Source organism: Oncorhynchus keta, chromosome 8 (genome assembly GCF_023373465.1).
Source record: "Oncorhynchus keta strain PuntledgeMale-10-30-2019 chromosome 8, Oket_V2, whole genome shotgun sequence".
NCBI lineage: Eukaryota > Metazoa > Chordata > Actinopteri > Salmoniformes > Salmonidae > Oncorhynchus > Oncorhynchus keta.
In genome coordinates this window covers 8,409,931-8,429,106 of record NC_068428.1, presented here as the reverse complement: position 1 = coordinate 8,429,106, position 19,176 = coordinate 8,409,931, and the positions used below count along the sequence as shown (strand labels likewise).

At 42.3% G+C, this 19,176-nt stretch overlaps 1 protein-coding gene across 10 annotated transcripts in view; it reads left to right on the top strand.

Moving 5' to 3' along the window:
* LOC118386766 (ephrin type-B receptor 3-like) overlaps positions 1–19,176 on the top strand; it is a 105,189-nt gene that overhangs the window by 48,277 nt on the left and 37,736 nt on the right. For 6 of the 10 annotated variants that reach the window (XM_035774567.2, XM_035774564.2, XM_035774561.2 and 3 more), the window contains exons 2-5: positions 2,003–2,067; positions 7,094–7,799; positions 12,462–12,617; positions 17,176–17,511. In XM_035774567.2, the coding sequence (XP_035630460.1) occupies positions 2,003–2,067; positions 7,094–7,799; positions 12,462–12,617; positions 17,176–17,511 (1,263 nt within the window). The remainder of the gene's footprint in view (positions 1–2,002; positions 2,068–7,093; positions 7,800–12,461; positions 12,618–17,175; positions 17,512–19,176) is intronic. The other 4 variants (XM_035774569.2, XM_035774568.2, XM_035774565.2 and 1 more) reach the window with 1 other exon arrangement.

Below are 19,176 nucleotides of genomic sequence, written 5' to 3'. Positions count from 1 at the left end.
CACACTGGAAAGAATTAACAAAAAAACTGAGCGAACCAAAATGTTATTTGGCCCTAAACAGAGAGCACACAGTGGCAGAATACCTAGCCACTGTGACGGACCCAAAATTAAGGAAAACGTTGACTATGTGCAGACTCAGTGAGCATAGCCTTTCTATTGAGAGAGGCCGCCGTAGGCAGAACTGGTTCACAAGAGAAGACAGGCTATGTTCCCACTGCCCACAAATGAGGTGTAAACTGAGCTGCACGTCCTAACCTCCTGCCAAATGTATGACCATATTAGAGACACATATTTACCGCAGATTACACAGACCCACATAGAATTAAAAAACAAATCACATTTTGATAAACTCCCATATCCATTGGGTGAAATACCACAGTGTGTCATCACAGCAGCAAGATGTGTGACCTGTCGCCACAAGAAAAGGGTAAATAATGAAGAACACACATCATTGTAAATACAACCCATATTTATGTTTTTATTTTTTCCCTTTTGTACTGTAACTATTTGCATATCATTCATTACAACACTGTATATAGACATAATATGACATTTGAAATGTCTCTATTCCTTTGGAACACAAGTTTCCCATGCCATTATAGCAATTTGGATTGAAATGGAATTTAATTGAGAGAGAGAGGAGAGAGGATAGAGAGAGAGAGAGAAGAAAAGCTCTCAAGGAAAAGGAAGGCCTTTGTGAAAAAAATCTTTCCATTTTATGCCAATGCAAACATTGGCTCACTTTTGGTATCGCACAATTCCATGATCTTAACCGTCTTGTAGAACAGCAGAGTGGTAAGATAATAACACATGCAGTTGCTTAGTACTGCTTCCCAAGTGCCAGGTAGTAAAACAGCTAATTTATAGTATTCCCCTCCCCACACACTCTCTTCTCTCTCTCTCACACAACGAGATTGTTTGCCTAGGCAATGGAAAGAGGGAACAGTAGGAGGACAGAGTGGGAGAAATAGAAAAGAGTGAAAGGGGATTGGCTGTTTTTTAAAAAGCAAGGGAAATTTAAGTATATTGACCTTTCTTCTGGGTGAAGAGGTTTTCTTTTGTGCTACTGGGGGTTTATGACACCCTTATCCATGCCTTCTATTCAAGTTATGTACAGTATCTGGGGCTCCCGAGTGGCACAGCGGTCTAAGAGACTGCATCTCAGTGCTAGAGGCGTATCACAACCGGCCGTGATTGGGAGACCCATAGGGCGGCGCACAATTGGCCCAGCGTCTTCCGGGTTAATGTTTGGCCGGGGTAGGCCATCGTAAATAAGAATTTGTTCTTAACTGACTTGCCTAGTTAAATAAAGGTTAAATAAATAAACCAAGGAGGGGCAGCGTAGCCTAGTGGTTAGAGCATTGGACTAGTAACCAAAAGGTTGCAAGATTGAATCCCCATCTGACAAGGTACAAATCTGTCGTTCTGCCCATAGGCAGTTAACCCACTGTTCCTAGGCGGTCATTGAAAATAAGAATTTGTTCTTAACTGACTTGCCTAGTTAACTAAATAAAAAAAGTGTGTGTGTGTGTGTGTGTGTGTGTGTGTGTCCTCATTTGCACATGCTTAAGAAGTGGAATAGTCTCTCAATGACACTCATGGTTGTTTCCTGGCCCTGAAAAAAACATGTCTAATTAATTTAGTAAATTGAGCAACAAAATAAAACATCACCCACTTAGATATGTTGTTCCTCCACAGTTTTTTCACGCTAAATATATATTTTTATTCAAGTTTAGCAACTTACTTGAACGGTAGTACCCATCTTATTATCTATCAATAAGTCATTTCCTCTCCTTGGACAAGGTAGTTACCTGGATATAGCATACTTTGGTCAGGCCTACTGGGGGAATGTCAATGCTTCTATTCATTATGGCAGATTACTTCAGAAGGAACTGGTACTTTTATGATGCCGTTATCTTGGTAACTGTTGAAGGTTTACTTGATTTTGTCTGTGTTAGTTCCTCTTTCGCTAAAGTATGTGTCTCCTTTTGTCTGTTTACAGAAACATTAATGGACACCAAGTGGGCCACAACAGAACTAGCCTGGACCGCACATCCTGAAACTGGGGTAAATTGTTGGAGTGTGTGTGTGTGTGTGTTTGATCGCACATGTGTGTCTCTCTGTGTTTCAGTGTATGTGTGTGTATGTAAAGTTTTTTATTTTTTTATTTAACTACCTAACAAAACATTCATTTTAGTGACTCCAGCAGCAGTATTAACAGAGAAGAGAGAAGGTATGTGAGAAGTTACACGTCCAGGTCTGAGTCCCTGTCTCTCTTTCACATTCTCTGTGTAGGGAGGCTACCTCTTCTCACTTTGTACATTAGTCTGTTACAGAGCTGTGTTTGTGGACATAGGAAGACAAAACACAGATATAGACTGAGCGGGTCTGATACAAATTGACCTCTGTTTTTCGTATGTGTGATAGACAGTATCTCCCCATACCATTCTGCCCAAGATATGGAAGCGTGTGTATGTGTGTGCAATGTGTACGTAAAGTGAGCTGTATGTGTGTGTGTTCTTGTATTGTATGTCTGCTTATGTCTGCGTCTGGATTTTTCTCGTCTGTGTCTGTGCATGCGTGCACATTGGGCATGCCATTTCTCCCCAAACAGATGGCTGTTGAAGGGGGAATTCCAAGCTCCAGCGGAGTAAATGGCTCTCCCTGGGATCAGTATGTAGCCTCCAGTGGGTTTCACAGAAACCGATAACAAGGTGTTGCTAGCGACCAGCCAGCCTGTAGCCTAGAGCATGTCAAATCAAATCATATTGTATTGGTCACATACACATGGTTAGCAGATGTTAATGCGAGTGTAGGGAAATGCTTGTGCTTCTAGTTCCGACAATGCAGTAATAACCAACGAGTAATCTAACCTAACAATTCCACAACTACTACCTTATACACATAAGTGTAAAGGGATAAAGAATATGTACATAAAGATAGTGGGGCAAAAAAAGGTATTTAGTCAGCCACCAATTGTGCATGTTCTCCCACTCAAAAAGATGAGAGAGGCCTGTAATTTTCATCATAGGTACACTTCAACTATGACAGACAAAATGAGAAAAAAATAATCCAGAAAATCACATTGTAGGATTTTTAATGAATTTATTTGCAAATGATGGTGGAAAATAAGTATTTGGTCAATAACAAAAGTTTATCTCAATACTTTGTTACATACCCTTTGTTGGCAATGACAGAGGTCAAACGTTTTCTGTATGTCTTCACAAGGTTTTCACACACTGTTGCTGGTATTTAGGCCAATTCCTCCATGCAGATCTTCTCTAGAGCAGTGATGTTTTGGGGCTGTTGCTGGGCAACATGGACTTTCAACTCCCTCCAAATATTTTCTATGGGGTTGAGATCTGGAGACTGGCTAGGCCAATCCAGGACCTTGAAATGCTTCTTACGAAGCCACTCCTCCGTTGCCCGGGCGGTGTGTTTGGGATCATTGTCATGCTGAAAGACCCAGCCACGTTTCATCTTCAATGCCCTTGCTGATGGTAGGCTTTGTTACTTTGGTCCCAGCTCTCTGCAGGTCATTCACTAGGTGTGGTTCTGGGATTTTTGCTCACCGTTCTTGTGATCATTTTGACCCCACAGGGTGAGATCTTGCGCGGAGCCCCAGAGTTGCAAATGAGAACTTGTTCTCAACTAGCCTACCTGGTTAAATAAAGGTGAAATAAAAAAAATAAAAAAAGATCGAGGGAGATTATCAGTGGTCTTGTATGTCTTCCATTTCCTAATAATTGCTCCCACAGTTGATTTCTTCAAACCAAGCTGCTTACCTATTGCAGATTCAGTCTTCCCAGCCTGGTGCAGGTCTACAATTTTGTTTTTGGTGTCCTTTGACAGCTCTTTGGTCTTGGCCATAGCGGAGTTTGGAGTGTGACTGTTTGAGGTTGTGGACAGGTGTCTTTTCAACTGATAACAAGTTCAAACATGTGCCATTAATACAGGTAACACGTGGAGGACAAAGGAGCCTCTTAAAGAAGAAGTTACAGGTCTGTGAGAACCAGAAATGTTGCCATATTTGTAGGTGACCAAATACTTATTTTCCACCATAATTTGCAAATAAATTCATTAAATATCCTACAATGTGATTTCTGGATTATTTCTTCTCATTTTGTCTGTCATAGTTGAAGTGTACCTATGATGAAAATTACAGGCCTCTCTCATCTTTTTAAGTGGGAGAACTTGCACAATTGGTGGCTGACTAAATACTTTTTTGCCCCACTGTATATGAATGAGTGATGGTACAGAACTGCATAGGCACGATGCAGTAGATGGTATCGAGTACAGTATATACAGTGTATCCCTTTATGATGCAGCATGTAGTGTGTAGCATGCAGGAGCCCACAGCTCTAATGACTGTTATTAGCATGGTTCTATTAGCAGACCACACATGGGCTTACAGGCTTTTACATGCTAGGCACGTGTTAACTTTGCTACACACTAAGCTTTGAGGAAACTAGTGTGACAACTAGCATGTATGGCTAATCTTTGACTATGTGTTATCTAGCTGCCTCGGTTGGTATGCAGGTCTGGAAGAAGTCCTCACATCCCCCTCACATCCTCTGTTCTGGCTGCACCAAGGTCCCAGTGAATCTGAAAGTAAAATGTAGAGGACAAAAGGAAAAAAGGAGTTGACTTGTAAAGCTTGCATAACTATTCATCTTGTTCCAAATTGATGCCAAAGAATTTGACCCTCTTTCACACAACCTACTTAATTCATTCAGGTTTGGTAAGCAGGGCTGGCGTGAAGTGTCCGCATCTGTGCTATACGTGTGGTCCCATGGGGTTGACCTCCACACAAACACACGCTCACGCATGCATGCATACACACACACACGCTCACGCATGCATGCATACACACACACACACACACACACACACACACACACACACACACACACACACACACACACACACACACACACACACACACACACACACACACACACACACACACACACACACACACACACACACACACACCCTCTATCTCCCTCTTGCACACACACCCTCTATCTCCCTCTTGCACACTGGGCAATGTATTACACTGAACTAAATACCCATTCACACTTCATGCATTCTCTCGTCCCATTGACCTGGCTGGTGATTATTGATTCCCCGACGGCCTCGACTCCAGCAGATAGCTCACAAATGAATGCCTTCTCTGGGCCTGATCCTCAGCTAAGCCCCCCTCTCTCCACAGGTCTAGAGGGTCCTGTTGGATGAATAGCCTGCCTCCGCTACATCCATATTAGGTCCCTAATTAAGAGTCTTCAGCCTCGGAGAGAAAACTTTCATTATTTTCTGTCTTTCTAGTCAAATGTGGCTCTTGTACATGTTCCAAAGACTGCCGTTACTGTTGTTGTCCACTATTGAGATATTGCATGAGAGTTGTCTCGGAGTTGATTTTTAGCTAATTATATTCTTAGCTAAATATTTTACTATTTAATAGTAGTAGCCATAATACATAAAAGACACCTTTTATAGGGTTATTTGATCAGAACACTAACGGTTCTTCTTCACTGAACCAAAATGGTTCCATATTTATTTTTATATTTTTATATTTATTTCACCTTTATTTAACCAGGTAGTCTAGTTGAGAACAAGTTCTCATTTACAATATATAGATCCCTGCATGGTGCAAGTTCATTATGTATTATGGCTACTACTATCAAATCGTATTATGTATTATGGCTACTACTATTAAATAGTAATGTATTTAGCTAAGAATATCATTTAATAAACAATTAAATAATGCACAAAAGAATACCAGCATAGGTTTAGAATTTCCTGTCATTATATGCAACGTAGTTTTGAAATATGAACTGGTGGCCAGGGAGGCATCTCTTTGTGTGAATGATAGCCCGCGTCAACTCTGGCTGACTTCTTTACAGTGCAATACAAACAGCAAACCTCACACATACAGTGTGTGGCGGCAGGTAGCCTGGTGGTTAGAGCGTTGGGCCAGTAACAGCCTAGGAACCCACTATCTAAATAAAGGTTAAAAAAATTAATACATTTGAGATGAGCACAGATTCAAGCTACAGTGTAGGAGGAAGCCCAGGGTATGGGATGACATTCTCTAGTACTAAGCATGTTTCCATTTGGCCCAACCTGAACGGACTGTTTTGTTTCGATTGACGTTATCGTTCTAAACATCCTCAGCCAAGTGGAGCCATGTATTGAGAAACACATTAAGTTAAACCTGGATGCCATTAAAAGATTCACCCAACCAGGCCATTTATGTATTTTCTGTATATAACACTTTATGAATTTGCCAATTTGCATACATATTTTCATTTAATGAAACCCGCAATCAGAGCTTTGCCTCAGTAATTTATGTATTTGTCTCCCAACTGTGAGAGATAAAGAAGTAGGAAGGAAAGAGAGAAAATGTTACACGTTTCCTTTCGCAAGCTTTAGAGGACGATGCGATCGTAGCTCCGTAATTGAAGGGTAATTGCTTGTGAAGCGATGCAGCGACTACAACGAACCTGGAGAATGAGGTAAACAACCAGTGCTGTTCAGTTGGGACGCACCCGGGTTGACACTCTGCCGTAATTGTGATGAATTCGCCGTCCCTTGTTTCCTGACACGTCACCGTGGTAACCAGAGATGAAAGGCCGCGGTGCGGGTGGAAAAGGCCCTCGACTTAACAGCGCCGATCGGGGCGTAATTGAAAAGGCACAAACCAAAAATTGGACTTCTTTTTTATTTCATCTGTCCGTTCCTAACGCCTAACGCCTCACCTAATTTCTCTCTCCGAATTGTGTTATTGTACTTAGTATCTGAGGCCAGAACAGAGCACTGTACATCATGTTAGCTGGATGTGTTGTGTACTGCTGCTTTCATCCACACCTAAGGCTTATACCAACAGACTAGAGATGGAAATATTTAACACACTCCTTACATCATTCCTTAGCTATCATGTATGTGTGAGAGTGTGTATGTGTGCCAATGTGTTTAAGAATGCATACATTATAGGACATTTGAGCTTTGTTTGACCCTAACACTCATCTCTCTCTCTCATTCCCTCTCTCTCTCTCTCTCCCTCTCTTCTTCCCTCTTTCTCCATCCACAGTGGGAGGAGGTGAGCGGCTACGACGATGCAATGAACCCCATCCGGACGTACCAGGTGTGCAACGTGCGGGAGAGCAATCAGAACAACTGGCTGCGCAGTGACTTCATCCCACGCAAAGATGTCCTCCGAGTCTACGTGGAGATGAAGTTCACAGTGCGCGACTGCAACAGCATCCCCAACATCCCCGGCTCCTGCAAGGAGACCTTCAACCTTTTCTACTATGAGTCCGACTCAGACTCGGCCACGGAGACAAGTCCATTCTGGATGGAGAACCCCTATGTGAAGGTGGACACCATCGCACCCGATGAGAGTTTCTCCATGTTGGAGTCGGGAAGGGTGAACACAAAAGTGCGGAGCTTCGGACCTCTATCCAAGGTTGGGTTTTACCTGGCATTCCAGGACCTGGGGGCTTGTATGTCATTGATATCTGTCCGGGTCTTCTATAAGAAGTGCTCAACCACCATTGCGAACTTCGCCGTGTTCCCCGAGACGGCCACAGGGGCCGAGGCCACGTCGCTGGTCATCGCGCCAGGGACATGCGTCTCTAACGCTCTCGAGGTGTCTGTGCCTCTCAAGCTGTACTGCAATGGGGACGGCGAGTGGATGGTTCCTGTTGGCTCGTGCACCTGTGCAAATGGGTTTGAGCCCGCCATGAAGGACACCCAGTGTCAGGGTGAGTGTGACATCAAGGACACACAATGTCAGGGTGAGTTTTTTACCGGCCATTTTTGGGTCATCACCCAATGTTCTTGTTCCTTTTGACGGCAGCCATTTTGTGCCAAATGCATCCAGATACTGTACATTTACACCCAACTATCATGAAACAGTGAGAAACACAACACAACACATCATATAGTCAGTGGCACTCTCTCAACTGAGCCTCTACTCTCCTGACCTCAATTTTCACAGACAGTGAGTTGATGAATAAATCAAATGCGTGGGCGCTGCTGTCAGTAACCTATATGACACTGAAGCAAACTGTAGAGATCGAGGAGGGCCAGATCTGATAGAGAACATAACAGGTGCACAGAAGTCCAGACCAAGGTGAATTAAAACAGCAGGCCAGGGCTCAAATGTACTGATGACAGTGTGGAGAGGCAGGGGGGAAGGGGGAGTAGTGGAACGTTGGAGAGCAGGGGAGATGAGAGGTAGGCCACTGTCAGTTATCGTTTGGCACGGCTGATTGTGACGCATGGTGTGCAAATGTGTAAAAAACCACACAGGCCTGTACTTCATACCACCCTGCTAACATAATGAGGAGAGGGATGAGAGATTCAGGAAAGAGATCAAAAACGGTAGAACATGTGAAGTAGGGAAGGGGGCTTAGGGATCTTGAAGTCTAAGAAGAACAGAAACGGAGCTAGCTCCCTATATTGCGTTGAATGGAGGTTATTGAATGTGTGCCCACCTTTAATGGAGAGTGGGCACAGTAAATCTAGTGGCAGGTGTGTGGTTAAAAACTCCTTTGGCAGCTCAAGGGCAAAGCCCTGGCGACTGGGCCTAAAAAAACGCTCTCTAAACAAGTCGACCGGAAACCACAGGGGATAAATCTCCCTGCCGTGTCTTTTCTTACCCTCCTTCTCTCTCTCTTTTTCCCTCTATAGTATCTATCTATCTATTGCTCTCTCTTCCAAGCCGTTACTCTCTCTCTCTGCCAACCTCTGTCTTTTTTTCTCTCTGTGACTTTCTCTGTATTTCTACCTGAAAATCTCTCTCTCTCTCTCTCTCTCTCTCTCTCTCTCTCTCTCTCTCTCTCTCTCTCTCTCTCTCTCTCTCTCTCCTCTCTCCTTATCCTCCCCCTCTTTCCTTCTTTATGTATTCCCCTTCCTCCCTTCCTTTATCTAAAGCTTTCATTAATGCCCCACCAGGGCACGGTGAGGACATCCACATGAATATTAATCAATCAATACCCTTTTTTTCTCTTTTCCTTCCCTACCGCTCCACATTTTTAAACCCACTCATTTTTTGCTTCCTCACTTCCAATTTCAGCACACATCCTAATCAGTTCCTTAAGCCCTTTGCTCTGCATAAGAGGGTAAGAGACAGAGAGAGGGAGAGGGAAGGAAAGAGAGAGAAAGAAAACAGAGAGAGATGGGAAGTGAGAGAGAGGAGGGAGAGATCTGCAAAAAAAAGAGCCTGCAGGATTAGTATTTTTTCTGCCTTTTCCTCCTCATCTTCCCTTCTCCCCCTCCACTCTCCCCCTCTTCACCCTGTCAGGAGTGGTGCACGAAGGGGAGGGAAGATGAAAGCAAAGGGGGATGACTTCTTACCTCACTGGAAGCGATTGATCAGCACTTTCAATCATTCACACATACCAACTTTACCTCGTTTAAAGCTGCAATATGCAAATATTCCAACTGTTCACCTAATTTCAGTTCATGTGAATAATTTACCATCTAAACGGTTGTGGTTATTGAAATATATTTTCAATAACCAAAAATATTGTATTTTCAACTTGTTTGAAGCTGGTGTACAAAACTTAAAGTAAAAGACGCAAAAACCAAATTTAAACATTGAAATAGCGCACAGAGAAGATATCTATCGCTTCTCACATGCTGACCAAACTGCGCGGAGGTTGATTTGGTCTACCCACACCAGACGCGATCAGGACACGCAGGTTGAAATATCAAAACAACCTCTGAACCAACAATATATATTTGGGGACAGGTCAAAAAGCATTATACATGTATGGCAATTTAGCTAGCTTGCTGTTGCTAGCTAATTTGTCCTGGGATATAAACATTGGGTTGTTATTTTACCTGAAATGCACAAGGTTCTCTACTCTGGCAATTAATCCTCAGATAAAACGGTACATGTTTTTTTCTAGTAATCTCTCCTCCTTCCGGCTTCTTCTTTTTCTTTGGAATATGGTGGTTGGCAACCAACTTTAAGGTGCATTACCACTACCAACGGGATCTGGAGCGTGGACATCAGTTCATCTTTCAATCACCCACATGGGTATATGCTCCTAAAAACCAATGAAGAGATGGCCGTGGGTATATGCTCCTAAAAACCAATGAGGAGATGGGAGAGGCGGGACTTGCAGTTCATCAAGCATCACAAATAGAACCAAGTTCTATTTTAGCGCCTGGCCACGTAGTTGCTTGTTGACGAGCACGAGAAGTGTGGGTGCAATAATTGAATAACATGTATCTGTACATTTACTTTGCAACGCTCATGCACACAACGCAAGCAGTGTGGTCAGCATGTTAGACTTGCTTTCAATGAGAATGACAGCTCTATAATTCACATTTTTACATATATATATTTTTTATTTCACCTTTATTTAAACAGGTAGGCCAGTTGAGAACAAGTTCCCCATACACAAACAACACAGAGTTACACATGGAATAAACAAACATACAGTCAATAACACAATAGAACATTCTATATAGAGTGTGTGCAAATGAGGTAAGATAAGGGAGGTAAGGCAATAAATAGGCCATAGTGGCGAAATAATTACAATTTAGCAATTAAACACTGGAGTGATAGATGTGCAGAAGATGAACGTGCAAGTGGAGATATTGGGGTGCAAAGGAACAAAAAATAAACAACAGTATGGGCTATGTACAGGTGAAGTGATTTGTGAGCTGCTCTGACAGCTGGTGCTTAAAGTTAGAGAGGGAGTTATGAGTCTCCGGGTTCAGTGATTTTTGCAATTCGTTCCAGTCATTGGCAGCCGAGAACTGTAAGGAAAGGCGGCCAAAGGAGGAATTTGATCAGGTTGCAGGTTTAAAGAGGAAGCTTTAGTTGGGATAGTGCCCCATCAAACCTGAATATTCGCCTTTTCAAGTTCTCATTGACCAAAATATATATATTTTTAACAGGACAATATGATAGAATATGATACGCTTTGTAACTTCATAGTGACCTTGAAAAAACTATTTGCATAGTTGCAAAGTTCACAAGCACAACTAGCATGTTCACGAACATGACTAAGAAGACAAATGTTATTTGAGGTAAAATGTTATCATGCCAGGATGTTAGCGCTTTTTGTTGTTGTGGGTGTCTGTGATTAATGGTGGAAGAACAAACACACTCAGTGTTAATGCACACCACTCAGCACCTAATGCGGCTTTGTACCAATATTATACCTTCACACACAGCGAAACGGTGACAAATGTGACAAGAACCAGTCCCACAGTGCTACCACATTTCTAAATTATACTTTCCACAGGAAGCAAACAAACCCAGTAGCAACACAGCAAAACAGTTTGAACCAAAACCAAACAACATTGACATTGACGAGTGAGTTAGCGGCATAGCGGGTCATGCTAAGCAACTTTGTTGTCTCACCTTCCCTTTTTTTATTAACATACCCACCTCCATTCACCTTTTAACGAGACAGTTTAGTGAGAGATAAATAGATAGAGACGGCTGGAATGTTCCGGATCAGAGTGCCATCTACTGCCTATGCTATGCTTCCCTGTCCTGCATGCTAGCTCATAACTTATCAGTTATAAACTTCTAAACAGGCCCTGTAAAAATTGATAGGGAGTCTACAAAGGGCACCGGTCGACAATGTTATAACTACACATCAGAGAAACTATGCGCTCTCTGCTTGAGGCGTTATTTATTGATTTATTTTATGTATTAATGTTTTACTTTTACCATTTAGCATTGAGAACAAATTCTCTCTATGACAGATATTTTATCCATTAGTGTTGCAGTAAATTGGATTGATTTGAAAAAAGGAAGACGATAGGCACACTTTTGAGAAAAGCTTCTTAGTATTGAGAGCATATTACGGTGAAGTGAAGGCTGTTCCCAAGTGTCATGGAAGTGTGTGTGTGTGTGTGTGTGTGTGCCTGCAAGTGTGCATGTGTGTGTATGCAAACATGCATATCTGTGTGTGTACGTCCTTGTGCATGCATATGTGTGTGTGTGCATATATTTGCGTGTGTATCAGGGATAAGAGAAGGAGTTCAGAGGAAGGCTTCACGCTAGTGTGTGTGTTTGTTCTGAGGGGTGTGTTAGTAATTTGGCATGACAGTGTGTGCATTGGTGCACGGGTTTATGCAAAGGACTGCGTGTTTCTTAAAATGCCCTCTTCCTGTAATGTTGCTGGGGGATGTGGTCTCCAGAGAGGTGGAAAAAAGGAAAACAAAAACAAACAAACACACACACACACATGAGATAGCCATAGTTTATCACAGAAGTGAGTGCCAAGACAATGTGCACACACACACATTGGCAAATGCACATGCAAATGCAAATACAAACAACTACAACCTAGCTTTACACTGGTACAATTTTCCTATTCTTGAGATTCAAATGAGTGCTTTCATTCACCTGTGTTAACCTTGTCCACCTTATCTGTGTAGTTCCTGGCTTTTGGACTCACTCCTTTGATCTCTCCCTTTCTCAGCTTGCAGCCCGGGCACGTTCAAATCCAAGCAGGGTGAGGGCTTCTGTACTCCCTGCCCACCAAACAGCCGGACCAGCTCTGGAGCAGCAAGCTTGTGCTCCTGCAGAAACGGCTACTACCGCTCAGACACAGACTCACCTGACAATGCCTGCACCAGTACGTTTTTTTTCTCATTTAGTTGCTGTCTTGCATACACACAAACAAACAACACACATTACAATATGCTACTACACTCAAGGGACTGAATATACACGGAGGTTGTGGGTATTGTTGTGTGTTCACTTTTGCAGACATTAAGCCATTCCCGACCTCTTCCAAGACACTCAAAAAACGACGAATTTCTCGCTGGACTATGACCGTCACTCACCACCTTTATCAGCACTCTCTGAAGGGCCTGAGAACATTCCCACATGTACAACAAACACAGCCACTCTCCCAATGTTTTCCAAGCGCTATCCCAACGTTATCAGTGCCTTTTGCACACCTTAGCCTATCCGCCTGTGCAGCTGCCACCTCTCACAGGCAGAGTGTAGGAATGTATCGAGTGGATGTGTCTTAGTTAAGAGCAAAGAGAGCACGCATACACACACACACACACACACACAGGGAGTAATCCTTTCACTTGTGGTGAACAGAGGGCCTATTTTGTCTTGTTGTTAGGAGGTTTGTTTGATTCTCCCACAGAGCAGGCAGAGATAAGGCCACAATAATTGGATAACAATTGCTACGCCGCTGCCAAGAGTCTCTCTTGTCCCTCTTAGCTGTTTCCACGAGCACACATATTCATGCATGCTCACAGGAGTGCACAGGCAGGCGTGCACGTAAGGGGTGCACGGGTCAGCTGTTTGTTCACCCGCACCCGCCCGCAATTGCTGATAACCCATTCGCAACCGCCCGACGATAAGTGATAAAGGGAGAATCTGAGGCCCGCAACAGACCCTGACCTGCTAATATAGAACACGTGCTTTAGTCTACAGTCAGATATGGTGGAAGGTTTTTTTGACAGGGGTTGCAGGATTTTTTTTTGCCTGGTTTATATATGTTTCTGCATATAATTTCAAACATTTTGGTAGACTATTTGTTAGTCTATAATTAGATATATGCAGCTTCTCTTCTGTTATTATATGTTGCCCTAGAAGAGTATTTAAACCCTTGCTCACCAGAATAACATCATAAATAGAGAGAATGAATGCTTTAATGTAGTTGATTGTAAAGTTCTCTGTTACCTCTGCTTCTTTTGTGGAGCAAAGACATTTAGGGACTGTGGAGAAATAGCAATCGCAAAAAAAAAAATGGAGTGATTTGCTGTGCAAGATGTCCAAGTGACATCTGTCTGACCGGTTGTAAAGTAACAGTAATCTATGACAACGACACAACATGTTTCTGAAAAGATTTCAGTTTGTATTGGATGCATATGTTATGTGGTTGAAATACTGTCAGCTGTTATGATGCTGTTAACTTCTTCGATATAGGGGGCGCTCTTTTAATTTCTGGATAAAAAAAACGTTCCCGTTTTAAACAAGATATTTTGTCACGAAAAGATGCTCGACTATGCATATAATTGACAGCTTTGGAAAGAAAACACTCTGACATTTCCAAATCTGTAAAGATATTATCTGTGAGTGCCACAGAACTGATGCTACAGGCGAAGATGAAATTTCAAACAGGAAATGCCCCAGATTTTGAATGCACTTTGTTCCAATGTCTCCTTATATGGCTGTGAATGCGCAAAGAATGAGCCTACACATTCTGTCGTTTCCCCAAGGTGTCTGCAACATTGTGATGTATTTGTAGGCATATCATTGGAAGATTGACCATAAGAGACTACATTTACCAGGTGCCCCGCTTGGTGTCCTCCGTTGCAATTATTGCGCAAATCCAGCTGCGTGCATTTTACCATGTGGTTCAGAGGAGAAACCAAACTGCCACGAAAAACACCTTGAGGATTGATTCTAAACAACGTTTGCCATGTTTCTGTCGATATTATGGAGTTAATTTGGAGAAAAGTTCAGCGTTGTAATGACTGAATTTTCATTTTTTTTTCTTAGCCAAACTTGATGAACAAAACAGAGCGATTTCTCCTACACAAATAATATTTTTTGGAAAAACTGAACATTTGCTATCTAACTGAGAGTCTCTTCATTGAAAACATCCAAAGTTCTTCAAAGGTAAATTATTTTATTTGAATGCTTTTCTTGTTTTTGTGAAAATGTTGCCTGCTGAATGCTAGGCTTAATGCTATGCTAGCTATCAATACTCTTACACAAATGCTTGTGTAGCTATGGTTGAAAAGCATATTTTGAAAATCTGAGATGACAGTGTTGTTAACAAAAGGCTAAGCTTGTGAGACAATATATTTATTTCATTTCATTTGCAATTTTCATGAATAGTTAACGTTGCGTTATGGTAATGAGCTTGAGGCTATAATTATGCTCCCGGATACGGGATTGCTCGACGCAACAGGTTAAAGATAGCACCTCTGCAGATGATATCTAACAGCCTATTTGCATTCTCTCAAGTTGCTGAAAGAAAGAAATCATATTTCTCCACTCCTGTTCCCGAGCAAAATGTTTCCCTACGTTTGATTTATAATTTTACTGTAAGAAATCCTTAATTCTGCAGGAGTTAATTTTATGTATATGTGAGATTTTAGTTTCCATTTAACCTCTTGCGACGAGCAATCCCGGATCCGGGATCGTAATCATAGCCTCAAAATAATTAGCATAACTCAGCGGACATAAATACCCCTAGAAACTTTTCCTATTCATGAAAATCGCAAATTAAATCGCAAATTAAATGAAATAAATATATTCAAACGCAAGCTTAGCCTTTTGTTAACAACACTGCATCTCAGATTTTCAAAATATGCGTTACAGCCAACGCTAGACAAGCATTTGTGTAAGTTTATCAAGGCATAATGCTATGCTAGGCTCTGCTGGCAGCAGGCAACATTTTCACGAAAATAAGAAAAGCAACCAAATTATATAATTTACCTTTGAAGAACTTCGGATGCTTTCATTTAGGAGACTCCCAGTTAGATAGCAAATGTTCCTTTTTTCCAAAAAGATTATTTTTGTAGGCGAAATAGCTCCCGTTTGTTCATCATGCTTGGCTGAGAAATCGACCGGAAAATGCTACCTATACAACGCCAAACTTTTTTCAAAATTAACTCCATAATATCGACAGAAACACGGCAAACGTTGTTTAGGATCCATCCTCAAGGTGTTTTTAACATATATATTCGATAATATATCCGTCGAAGGCAATTGGTTTCTCATAAGAAGCGATTGGAAAAATGGCGACCTCAGTATTTTACGCAAGATTTTCTGCGGGAGACACCATGTGACCACCTGCTATATATAGTCCCTTACGGCTATTCTTCAATGGAAATGCGTAAAAAGACGTCAGAATGCTGTAGACACCTTGAAGAATACGTGGAAAACATAAGCTCATTCATAGCTCATTCACAGCCATATAAGGAATCATTGGCATGAGGCAGTTTAAAAGAATGCGGCACTTCCTGGTTGGACTTGTATCTGGGTTTCGCCTGTAACATCAGTTATGTGGCACTCACAGACAATATCTTTGCAGTTTTGGAAACGTCAGAGTCTTTTCTTTCCAAAGCTGTCAACTATATGCATAGTCGAGCATCTTTTTGCGACAAAATATCTTATAATAATAATAAATGCCAAAGCGACTTACAGTCATGTGTGCATACATTCTACGTATGGGTGGTCCCGGGAATCGAACCCACTACCCTGGCGTTACAAGCGCCATGCTCTACCAACTGAGCTACAGAAGGACCATATCTTGTTTAAAACGGGAATGTTTTTCATCCAAAAAATGTAATAGCTCCCCCTAATGCATAACTCATCTGAACAGTAGGTTACAGTTCCCTTGACGTGTCATAGACCTATTTGAAGTCCCCGACTTGACTGGGACTGTTGAATTTGTATAGCGCCTAAAAATCTCCACATTTAACATAGCTAGCACTGCTATCTTCCTCTTTTACCACTTCACCAAATCTTTCCCAAACATTACTTTTCTGGCCCTCCCTTCTTTTTGTTTTCAACTCTCTTATTGAATTAAACTCCGGCATTATCCTTTTTGTGGATCCACTTTTTTCTGCCCATTCCCAATAGCATTTGGCCTGTATGCTATTTGGCTCATGTACAGTTAGGCCCTTAAGCTTAGGCTTAAACACTAATGCCGAATAGCCTAAAATAATGAAAGATAAACCTCAATGTAGCCTATAAATTGCACAAGAATTATACATTTCTGGATTTTTAAAGATATTGTTTTCTCTTTATTCAACTGACCCACACAATATTTCATAAAACCCGCCCGCCCTGATATAACCGTGGGGACTGCGGGCTATGAATTAACCCGTGCATCACTAATGTACGTGCCCGCACACAAACACACACGCTCTCATACTTACAGAAAGAGTTGCACTGTCTTTTTATTTCATATTGAGTTTTCTCTAAGCACTCAAAACACAGAGAGAATTAACCCTCATCCATTACCACTACCACCAAAGGCCTATTGAAATAGAATCTATTAGATTCTACTCTCTGTTCTAAATACATTTCATGTTGAATTGTTCAATATTTTTGCTTTGTCAATCCTTCTGTCATGCCAATAAAACGTATATGAATTTAAATTAATTGACACTGTTTTCTTCATTTTTTCTTCTTCTTTCCTTCCCCCACAGCCATCCCCTCTGCACCGCGCAGCGTCATCTCCAACGTCAATGAGACCTCCCTGGTCCTGGAGTGGAGTGAGCCGCGCGACTCTGGCGGTCGAGGTGACATCTTCTACAACATCATCTGCAAAAAGTGCCTGCCTGAGCGTGGCATGTGCTCGCGCTGCGACGACAACGTGGACATCTCGCCGCGCCACCTGGGCCTGACGCAGCGTCGTGTGGCGGTCCGCAACCTGCAGGCACACACCCAGTACAGCTTTGAGATCCAGGCCGTCAACGGCGTGTCGAATAAGAGCCCATACACGCCGCAGTTCTCCGCCGTCAACATCACCACCAACCAGGCTGGTAGGTAAAACCATGGCTAGTCCATAGGATCGAATAAAACTTTATTGTTCCATTGTGAAACGGACAGAATGTCTTGTGTTGTCCCTAACCTAAAAGATAAGACACATGTACAGATTGAGAATGAATGGAAGTGAAACATGTTCAGCTGCAGAACAGCGTTTTGAAGTAGGTTAGCGCTGCTCAAGGGCACAATGGCAGTGTGCTGCAATCGGTGCTGTTTACGATAGGGTGATGCATTTTTCAATAATAGATGATGGTTGCTTCAAGGAAAAATAGATAGTGATTTACAGCAACAAGGCAGGTAATGCAGACATTTGTTCAGATACATTTCCTCTGCATGTAGGTGTGAGTTACATACAATATATGTATTTTAAGTGAAGATTGAGAAGAAAAACAGTTGAATTAGATTTACAGAAGGACAATTTCACACGCCCACAGCGCTCGGCACACACCACCGCAAATAGCAATAGCGAGGCAGTGCTGCTTGTATGGCTAGGCATTGAACCGACACTGTTCTGCCCACAATGATCAACCCACTGTCAACCCACAGCATCTTCAGTAACTAGGCCACCATAGTATTCTGCACCACCAAGCCCGATGCAATCTGCCTTTGGTTTGCTGTATGGAGCTTGTGTGTGGATATCTATATTGTGTATTGTTGTGTAGTTTTCCCTGCTGTATGCCTATATAGCCTGGGTTTGGGTCTGGGTCTCTGTTTTGAGTTTACCCTTATGTAGGCCTATAGCTGAGGTTTATTTGTTGGTCTTTGATTTGAGTTTCCCTTGCAATAGTCCTTTTAGCTGGGGTTTTGCGTTTCTATGTAGAGTTTGCTCAATCTGTCTGATGTTGGGGTTGTGTGTTGGTTCCTATGTGGAGTTTTCCCTGGTGTAGGCCAATAGCCAGGGATTGTGTATACATTTCTGATATATAGCTGGGGTTTGTGTATGGGTCTCTATGTAGAGTCTGCTCTTTAGACAGGCTCAGACAGACCCTGGGATTATCCCTCTCCGCAGCCATGTGTCCCTCATCTCCCTTCTGTTCCTCCTCAAAGCCTCACGAAAGGAATGGGAATGGCCCACTGTTTGTGCCTGGGGCTCTGGTGGGGATTCCGTAGTCCCCCATTGTTGCGCAAGGGTCGGGCACCGGGTGCCACACGGGTGACAGGCATAGACGCCAGAGCAATGGAGCAAACGGAGCAGCTGCAGACCCACTCTCAAAATATGGGTGCAAACGTGTAATTTCTCATTTTCAATGATTAGTAATGTTTTGAGCTAGTCTGTATTGAAATAGATATGTCCATATTATATATGATATAATAATTAACAGATTGCATTTTGCACCCCGTCACCTCAAGATGAGTGGTTTTGACTACTCAAAAGTTTTGCTTCGCTCCCGCGCGACACGGTTTTGGTATGGTGGGCAAAACATTTTATGCTGTAAATGTCATATTGATGTTCTTATAAAGACAGTATGACATTACTTTCCTAGAAAATAAAAATAAGTTGTGTGTCGAGTACAACATTTAAAAAATATATATTTTACCTTTATTTAACTAGGCAAGTCAGTTAAGAACAAATTCTTATTTTCAATGATGGCCTAGGAACATTGGGTTAACTGCCTGTTCAGGGGCAGAATGACAGATTTGTACCTTGTCAGCTCGGGGGT